General features: G+C 45.6%; 2 protein-coding genes across 3 annotated transcripts in view; one reads left to right on the forward strand and one right to left on the reverse strand.

Annotated features, from left to right (window-relative positions):
• Positions 1-3: 3 nt before the first annotated feature.
• On the reverse strand, positions 4-882 carry LOC144514045 (E3 ubiquitin-protein ligase TRIM35-like; the record flags this gene model as incomplete). Its single annotated transcript, XM_078245231.1, has 1 exon — positions 4-882. A coding segment is annotated over exon 1 (699 nt), but the record flags the coding sequence as incomplete, so codon positions are not given.
• Positions 883-9,851: 8,969 nt separating this feature from the next.
• The window catches only part of kifc3 (kinesin family member C3), a 47,137-nt gene continuing 46,988 nt past the window's right edge, over positions 9,852-10,000 (forward strand). Inside the window, exon 1 of one of the 2 annotated variants that reach the window (XM_078245232.1) lies at positions 9,852-10,000. This exon is cut by the window's right edge and continues 696 nt beyond it. The gene's annotated coding sequence lies outside the window, so the exon portion shown is untranslated. The other variant, XM_078245233.1, reaches the window with a different exon arrangement.

The raw sequence follows: 10,000 nt of genomic DNA on the forward strand, positions 1-10,000 counted from the left end.
AGAGATGCTGTCTGACAGAGAGGAGATCTGCTCCTGAATCCTCTTCATCTCTCTGCTGACAGTCTTCCCCCTCTGCTGCTCTTCCTCCCTCAGAGCTGCCAGTCTGGACTCCTCTTCCTCTTTCAGGAACTGGTGCAGCTTGTTGAACTCAGCTCTGATCTGACTCTCTGTAGACAGCAGCTGCTTCTTGGAGTGTTGAGTTATTTCATCGTATGTTTCCTCCACTCGTCTGTGTTTGTCTCTCTTGTCCTGCAGAGACTGTAAGTCAGATTTCAGCTGCTCCTTCAGATCTCTGACTGCTTGTTCTACAGGAACCACCGTGTGACCGTGGTGGAGAGAAAACTCACAGACAGGACACACAGCTCTATCTTCATCCTTACAGAACAAATAAGGGACTTCTGGATGTTTATCACACATCACCTCCACCTTCTTCTCTCCTTTTTCTGTCTCAGATGATCCAGATTTCTGTCTCCCAGCAAAATTGTCAGCCAGTTCCTTCAGTACAAAGTTTACTGCTGGTTTATCCGTTAAGGACTTTCTTTTACAAATGGGACAGTTTTTGTTGTTAGCTTGTTCCCAGAATGAGTGCAGGCAGCTTGAACAGAAGCTGTGGTTGCAGCTCAGAGACACAGGATCTCTGAAAGTCTCTGAACACACATGGCAGTTCAGGTAACTTTCAAAAAGAGCAGTTTTCTCAGCCATCTGTCTTTGTGTCTAAATGTCTCTCAAAAACAAGACTCACCGAGTTACTGTCCCTTCTCTTGACTGCTTCTAATCTTCCCGTCGTGTGTTTTCCAGCAGAGATCTCACACCCTGTAATGGCGTCTCAGCTCCGTTCAGCAATGTCAAAGTCTACTGTCCTCCTCACTCACCTGTCACCAGGTGAACATTTCAACAGGCTGACTCACGCTGAACCAGTTTGACAACATTTTTATTTCTCAGCAGCCAGTGTTCATTTCACCCAGTCGGACTAAATATACGTCTCTCTCTGAAGTCACACTTCTATTAATCACAGTTGTTTAGTGTTGGGTGGCCAACCCAGTTCTCTCCCGGAGTTAGAGGAAGACATTACAGCTAGAACAGAGGACAGCTTTATGCAGAGCATGAGCATTGCAATTGGACAAGTCCCGAATTGCGTGACTAAAGCTCGTGAGTCAGAGATGCTGTGACAGCATAACAGATATCAGAGAAGAGACGTGAGATTGAGACAGTCTGGGTTTCTAACGATGGCCGTCGCGTCTCCACTTTTCTCTGATATCTTTTAAAGAACTTCACTTAATACAACTTACAGGACATTTAATTGAACAGATAATTATAAAACATCCCAATGGGTTTCCTTGTAGTCGTTTTACATCTATTTTTGGTCATTTTCCCTAACCTGCTGACCGGCCTGTCCAGTGGTTCTTTTAATATATGTGTCCTATTTAGACCGATTTTTAGATAACCAGACCTGTTTTTTTAAGGTTTTAGAGTGTGTTCTCACATTAGTGGTCCCCTTGTGCCCGTGGCCCTCGAAGCACCCATCCCTAACCTAACCCATCCCTGACCCAACCCATCCCTAACCTAACCCGAACACACCTAACCCATCCCTAACCTAACCCATCCCTAACCTAACCCTAACCCATCCCTAACCCAACCTAACCCGAACACACCTAACCCATCCCAAACCCTAATCCTAACCCAACCCTAACCCATCCCTAACCTAACCCATCCCTAACCTAACCCATCCCTAACCCGATCACACCTAACCCATCCCTAACCCATCCCTAACCTAACCTAACCCGAACACACCTAACCCATCCCAAACCCTAATCCTAACCCAACCCTAACCCATCCCTAACCTAACCCGAACACAACTAACCCATCCCTACACCAACCCTAACCCATCCCTAACCTAACCCATCCCTAACCTAACCCGAACACACCTAACCCATCCCTAACCTAACCCATCCCTAACCCTGACCCAACCCTAACCCATCCCTGTATCTGACCCTTACACTAACCCATCCCAAACCCTAACCCATCCCTATACCTAACATCCCAAACCCTAACCATCCCTATACCTAACAACCTTAACCCATCCCTAACCCATCCCTATACCTAACCATCCCAAACCCTAACCCATCCCTAACCCAACCCATCCCTAACCTAACCTAACCCGAACACACCTAACCCGAACACACCTAACCCATCCCTAACCTAACCCATCCCTAACCCTAACCTAACCCGAACACACCTAACCCATCCCAAACCCTACACCAACCCTAACCCATCCCTAACCCTGACCCAACCCTAACCCATCCCTGTATCTGACCCTTACACTAACATCCCAAACCCTAACCCATCCCTATACCTAACATCCCAAACCCTAACCCATCCCTAACCCATCCCAAACCCTAACCCATCCCTATACCTAACCATCCCCAACCCTAATCCATCCCTGTATCTGACCCTTACACTAATCCATCCCAAACCCTAACCCATCCCTCAATGTACACTCTGTCATCAAAAGTGCCACCAGGTGCGCCCCTTCTTGCTCGGTATGAGACGACATGGGTCGGGTTCTGTTTGTGGAATATGGAAGAGAAGTCCTCCACACAGTGGCCACACATCAACTCTTCTTGTGCTTTGATTAACAAACCATGAGGCTAAGTAGTTACCTATGTCGGTAGTGATGTAAACACCAAGACGAGCTCAGTTAGTGCACCCTTCTTCCCCATCCTGCTGTCGAGAAATAGGTGCAATTACCTGGAAAAGAGAGGACGGTATTTACTGGAGGAAACCGTAAACTTAATGACTCGGTACATTTGAGGTGTAAGGCTTAGATAGGCACAGCTAAAGAAACTAAGGACACCGTGCTAACCCGTGGCATCATTTTAGTTGTTCAGTTTGAGTGGATGGTGCCTAACTGTGGCCTCCCAGTGGAGCATGCTATGCAGTTGTTAACATTAGCTTGTTGTGCAATGTACATTATCCATTCTAACCAGTAATAAACAGATTTCCTTTCAGTTGTTTGTGAATCTGTAAGACATGCACAGATGAATGATACACTGTAAACATTTTCTGTTATTCATGGTCAAATGTATCTGATTGCGAGCGGTCTGCTTTTACATTATCACACACAGTCATTTTTTAAAGGTAAACGGTGCATTTACAGGCTTCATCCACAAATAGTTTACTGATGTTCATGTCGGGCTATTTCCACTGATAAAGCGCACAATTGTTCTATTATTTTTAACGAAATTCTGAGATCAGCACTCTCAATCTGCTGTTCGTATCACCTTTACATCAATCCAATTATAACTTTTACATGAGATCACTTCCCAATAAATGATCTGGGCAGCACTGAATCATAAGTAGTGTTATTAGTGTGTTATAGGTGCTTAACACTTCATCTGCTGCCGCTCGCGACTGGAACGCTCTGCAAAAATCTTCTCAAACTGGATAAACTAATTCCCATTTCATCCTTCACTATCTTAACCTTCATATCATCCTTGTTCACGGACATATGCCGTTGCTTCTCTACATAATCATTTGTCTCCCTCTCTTACTGACACAGTTGTCTGCCAGTTAGTAATTTCTTCTTACTGACCTTATGTCCTTGCTCAGGGTGTCTGTCTCACGGTCCTGTTCTGATGGCGAGGCCACCAAGATGTCATCGACATTAAGCAAAAGTTGGCTTCCTGCTGGAGGTTCGCAGGTCAGCAGGTGGATTATTAACAGCAGGGTCGTTCAACATCAGCTGATGTAGCTGCAGGAAGTGAAAAGTGTAGTTCAGTTTAAGATGATAATCTGATCAATATCTAGTAATAAAACACAGTGTTAAACTATCATTATTGATGGTACACGAGACTAAGATCTGTTCATACAATATTGTGTTTATACACAGCTGATTACAGCAAATCATAGCAACGGTGTATAAAATCAGAGATTACAGGACGCACGCACACACACACACACACACACACACACACACACACACACAAAGACACACGCATACAAAGACACACACACACACACACACACACAAAGACACACGCATACAAAGACACACACAGACACGCATACAAAGACACACACACACACACACACACAAAGACACACGCATACAAAGACACACACGCACACACACACAAAGACACACGCATACAAAGACACACACACGCACACAGACACACACACACTCTCAAAAACACACACACACAGACACACGCATACAAAGACTCTCAAAAACACACACACACACACACACACACACACACACACACACACACACACACACACACACACACACACACACACACACACACACACACACACACACACACACACACACACACACACCCAGACACACACACAGAAACATGCACACACACACACAGCGAGACACACACACAGAAACATGCACACACACACACACACACACACACACACACACACACACACACACACACACACACACACACACACACACACACACACACACACACACACACACACACACACACACACACACAGCCAGACACACACACACACACAGAAACATGCACACACACACACACACACACACACACGCACACACACACACGTTTCCTTCATGAGAAACTTTTTGGTGACATTTTCTGTTGCTAAAAGCGTCTGAAACCAATGAAGAGAGAAAGCTGTTCACACTAATCTGCTCCACTCTTCTTACAGTCACTGACGCACCTGAAGCCTTCATAACTTTATAGCTTTGTTTTGAAATGTGACCGATTTAATAAGTGAGTGAGGGAGATTAAAATGCCCTCTTCCTCAGAAACATATCGCAGTCTGATCGCTGACGCACAATCCTACTGGACTCAGCCCAGGTTGACTTTCTCTGGAACAGTTTATTGTTTTATTCTTTCCATCGGTTACTGTTTGATGCAGTTGGCAGCTCAGAAACAAATGTGTTTATTTTAATAAAGATGGACTGGCTGAAACTTATGAACCCATCTTTGGTACACACAATATTTAAAGTGGTGCTTTTGCACGACTCATTGTGGAGAAACTGATTAATCAACAATGAAAATAAGCCGTAGATGTCACGAGACAAGACGTCCGTTGATATGGACGTCTCACATCTCAGCCTGTTCTCATGAAACCATACGGTCATAAAGCTACGATAAGTTAAACCTACAATGTCTAATCTACTCTACTGCATCATCCCTGTGAACCAGCGTTTGAAATGCGAGCTGTCTGATTGGAGGGTTGTGTGTAGGGGTGCATGATATATCTCCTTAATATCAAGTGGAGCGCTGCGTCCCGTCTGTTGGCTGTGTGGCTTAGTTGTGTTTGAGTTACACCTCGAAACGCTGTGATGATCACGTTTCATTGGCCAGTTACCGTGCCACGTGCACACGTTGGTGCACAACGAGCGACGGTGTAAGTGAAGAAATGGATAGAGACACAAAACTGAACGAATCAGAGAAGTGAAAGAAAAGAGAGGACCTAAAGACAGCGAAGGGAGTGAGGGGAGCAAAAGAGAGAACACAACTGTTGTTTCCTGGAGGCCTGGATGTGATGATGACATCAGGTGATGCATGAATGTATATGAATGACATCTTTTGTTGAACTCCTTCAGTCCCAGTAGTATTACTAGTAATACTACTGCAGTCCCAGTAGTATTACTAGTAATACTGAGCACTGACCGCCTGGTGGAAACATTCATATGAAAGTCAGAAACTAATCACACAAACTAAAGGGCAGGTTGCAGAAATATAAAAACAAAGATGTGGCTTTACCACACTTAGTAGTACTCACATTTAATTATCATTTACTGTAATAAACATATGTAAACATGTGGATTGCACTTTTTAAACACAGTATATACAGTATATATATGGCTGCCTCCAGCCCCTCCCTCCCCTTCGTGAAGTTGTGTGCATGACAGCGTCAACGTTGCACACAGAGACAGAGAGGCTATCGTTACGTTAGCAGTAGCATGCTGCTGCTGGTCTTGTTGTGGGATTAACTGTACTAATAAAACCGTTGAAACAACGCAGCCACGCTGCTGTGAAAGCTCCCTGAACGTCCTTTATCAGTCTGGTTGTTACTCCTCTCCTCCACTCCATGTCTCTATAACGGAGCTAGCTAACTGGAGCTAACCGCTAATCAGAGCTAACCGTTGCTAACCGAGCCTTCAGTTCTGCGTGCCTGTATCCATTAACTGCAGGTATGGACTCCAGCCTGAATAAAACCCTTCATTTTATTAAAATGGCTGTAAAAGTGTTAAACTACAACTCAGAGTTGTCTGAATGACAGAAATCTGCTCAAGGTACGGCGTAGCGTTAGCGTGCTAAGCTAAGTTGATGCTTTCTCTGCGGGTGCAGACTGATTTGCTCGCAGCCTTTTTGATTAGGAAATCACGTTTTAACATATCGCGATATTATTGCAAATGCAATTAATTGTTCAGCCCTAGTCGGAAATATTTTTCATCCACGTCCGACCTGTGGTCCAGCTGAACTACGGAGCCGTACGGAAGTCTCAGTGTGCCCTATATTGTTGTGAATCTACTGTATTTTGATGCGTTTTCCCATAACTTAGGAAAATGAATAATCGTTAACGCATATATCACATTTTGTCAGTATCGTGCAACCCTAGTTGTGTGACCGTTGGACTCCCGTTCCCCCTTCATTAGGACGCTGAAAGCGTTCAGTGGACTGGAAACGTCCTCTTTTGTTGCTGCAGAACAGTTTCCAGAAGCTCCCTCTGTGCACTGTTGTACCGTAGGCTTCAGGACGGGTCGCCTCCGTGTACAGCGAGGTCCTGACTGATGCATACATCACGATTCTCTGGCTGTGATTCAGACTGTCAGCTCCCACGGAGTCCCCACGGTCAGAGTCTGCAGGACGGGGTGGGCAGGTTTCCAGGACGCTGATCAACGAGGTCACCTTTTGACCTGCAGAACGAGAACGTTTATTTAAAGCTCTAAACGTGTCCAGCAGATAATCAAAGCATCATGAAGTACCATCGTGTTACATCATCAGTGAGCGTTCTTGGTCCTCTGCAGAGTTTCATCCTGCAGAAACAACAGATGGTCCCAGGACAGGGAGGGAGGGGCGAGAGAGGTTCACACATAGTGGAGGGCTCTCTCTCTCTATTTCTGTCATTCACTCAGTCTGATGGAGGTGAAGACCCGACCTAACTCGGCTTTAATCTGCCGGACAGAGGCAGAGGATAACGGGACGGAGAGAGACACAGTTTCTGTCTCGGACCGACGCTGATCTAACGAACTAACGAAGGAGCTGGAGGACAGACACAATAAATAAATAAAAAACATGGAGGGGAAGTTAACAGACTCAACAGATTATTTGGATTTTTGCTGTCGGTCTGGATAAGAAACGTCAGGAAGTTTGCAGCGTCTCGTTCTTTTTATTTGTCGCAGAGGACAACGGGACGGAGAGAGACGAGTCTTTACAGTTTGTCTCTCGGACCGACCTGCAATGAGAACGCTAACTGAACTTGGGGACAAGCTGGGAAAACCGAGGTCGTCAGTTTCTCTCTCGGACCGACACTGAACTAACGATTGCCGGTGGAACAAACGTGGAGAAAAAGTTAACGGACAAACGAAGAATCGTCGGGAAGTTTGCAACATCTCGTTCTTTTTATTTGTGGATTCTTCAGTTCAATAGCAGAGGAAAACGGGACAGAGAGAGACGAGTCTTTGCTCGTTACTCTCACTGGATCACACTGATCTAATGAACTAACTAAGCAGCCGGAGGACAGAGACGAAATACTGGGGGATCGGCGCCGGAACCGACCTGAGGGAACGGATCCCACACAGCGGAGAATTGATCATACTGTACTCTCTTTGTGTACTTTTTACTAGGGATGCATCAAATCCAGATTTTTGGGGTTCTGCTGAGTCCTGAATCCCCTGGTTGAGGTTCTGCTGAATCCTGAACCCCCTGGTTGAGGTTCTGCTGAATCCTGAACCCCCTGGTTGAGGTTCTGCTGAGTCCTGAACCCCCTGGTTGAGGTTCTGCTGAATCCTGAACCCCCTGGTTGGCTGTCGGTCTGGATAAGAAACGTCAGGAAGTTTGCAGCGTCTCGTTCTTTTTATTTGTCGCAGAGGACAACGGGACGGAGAGAGACGAGTCTTTACAGTTTGTCTCTCGGACCGACCTGCAATGAGAACGCTAACTGAACTTGGGGACAAGCTGGGAAAACCGAGGTCGTCAGTTTCTCTCTCGGACCGACACTGAACTAACGATTGCCGGTGGAACAAACGTGGAGAAAAAGTTAACGGACAAACGAAGAATCGTCGGGAAGTTTGCAACATCTCGTTCTTTTTATTTGTGGATTCTTCAGTTCAATAGCAGAGGAAAACGGGACAGAGAGAGACGAGTCTTTGCTCGTTACTCTCACTGGATCACACTGATCTAATGAACTAACTAAGCAGCCGGAGGACAGAGACGAAATACTGGGGGATCGGCGCCGGAACCGACCTGAGGGAACGGATCCCACACAGCGGAGAATTGATCATACTGTACTCTCTTTGTGTACTTTTTACTAGGGATGCATCAAATCCAGATTTTTGGGGTTCTGCTGAGTCCTGAACCCCCTGGTTGAGGTTCTGCTGAGTCCTGAACCCCCTGGTTGAGGTTCTGCTGAGTCCTCGTCCCGTCCTCAGTCCATGAACACAGTCAACACATTAATGAAGTAAACAGTGACTGTCCTTCCTTTGCTGTACCTGAAGTTGCTGCATTCTGGCTGCTGTCTGTAGATTCCTTCATGCTCAGCTCGTATTCTTCCAGATGTTTCATACCAGATGTTGTAACAGCGGTGATGTTGTGTATTGTTTAGGGTCCTCGCCACCACCAGACTAATCAGCATTGCAGATTGAACATGTAGCTGGACTTGAATGGCCTTCTTTTGACTGAAAGTACTGCCAAACAACACTTTTTCTGCTCACCAGTTCCATTTCCACTTCCTCTCAGCCTGCTGCATTGAAGCTCCACCTACGTAAACACCTTCCTGTAATCAACGGCGCCGTCGTCACGTTAACCAGCGTAGCGCGGAGTGACAGCGTAGGGTTCAGCAGAAACCCAACCCCGTCAAAAAGCCCAATATAATAATAATAATATACTACTAATAATAATAATGATAATATGCTAACCTGCAGGTCAAACAGAAACTCATCTTCACTGGACTTGAGTTAAGGTGACACACACACACACACACACACACACACACACACACACACACACACACACTTGTTAAGCACAGATAGTCACAGCTCTACATTCTCGCCTAAATATTAGTTTAGGATTCTCACTTAAAGTAGTCAAATGAAAATCTGGCTTTTAGTTTTGCAAGTTCTTCCAAAATAAGTCTTTTTTCTTTTTTTTTTTACTTTGATATTCTCCTTTTTGTTTGATCCTACCTGGTGCCCATAAATCATTTCATTTTTCAGCCAAACAAAGTGAAAATGTAAAATCTAGCTCAAATCTTTAGTGTGTGTTCTCCTTTTTATGTGACACACAACGGGCTCTCTTTGACCAAAAGTCTGCACATTTGGTGAGTTTATTTACACAAAAGGATTACGTTTCACACGTGTGTTTCTGACGCAGCAGCTGTGACTTCTGAGGGTTGAGACGGACGCGAAGACGCCGTCTGTGAGTGTGTCTTGAGTTACAGCGAGAGAGGGAAAAACTGAAGCAGTCGCCCGGCGTCTCGGGTTACCTGTGGAATAACTGTGGACGTGACAACAACAATGACAACAACAGACGCTGAAGAGCGGACGGGACAAGGGTCACAGGTTTTTATCAGCTCTGTGGAAATGTGCTGTGGACTGTGAGAGGGCGGGACTCGGTACAGAGGTGAAGCAGGTGAGATACAAAAGCCCGACAGAGAGAGCGAGAGAGGGAGAGAGACGAGAGGAGAGAGTGGATTACACAAACTGAACACAGCAGCAGGATTTAAACCCCTTCGTTCAGCACGGACGGGGAAACATTTGGACGGGGACACACAGTTCTGC

This window comes from Sander vitreus, unplaced genomic scaffold, assembly GCF_031162955.1.
Source record: "Sander vitreus isolate 19-12246 unplaced genomic scaffold, sanVit1 ctg421_0, whole genome shotgun sequence".
NCBI classification, from domain to species: Eukaryota; Metazoa; Chordata; class Actinopteri; order Perciformes; family Percidae; genus Sander; species Sander vitreus.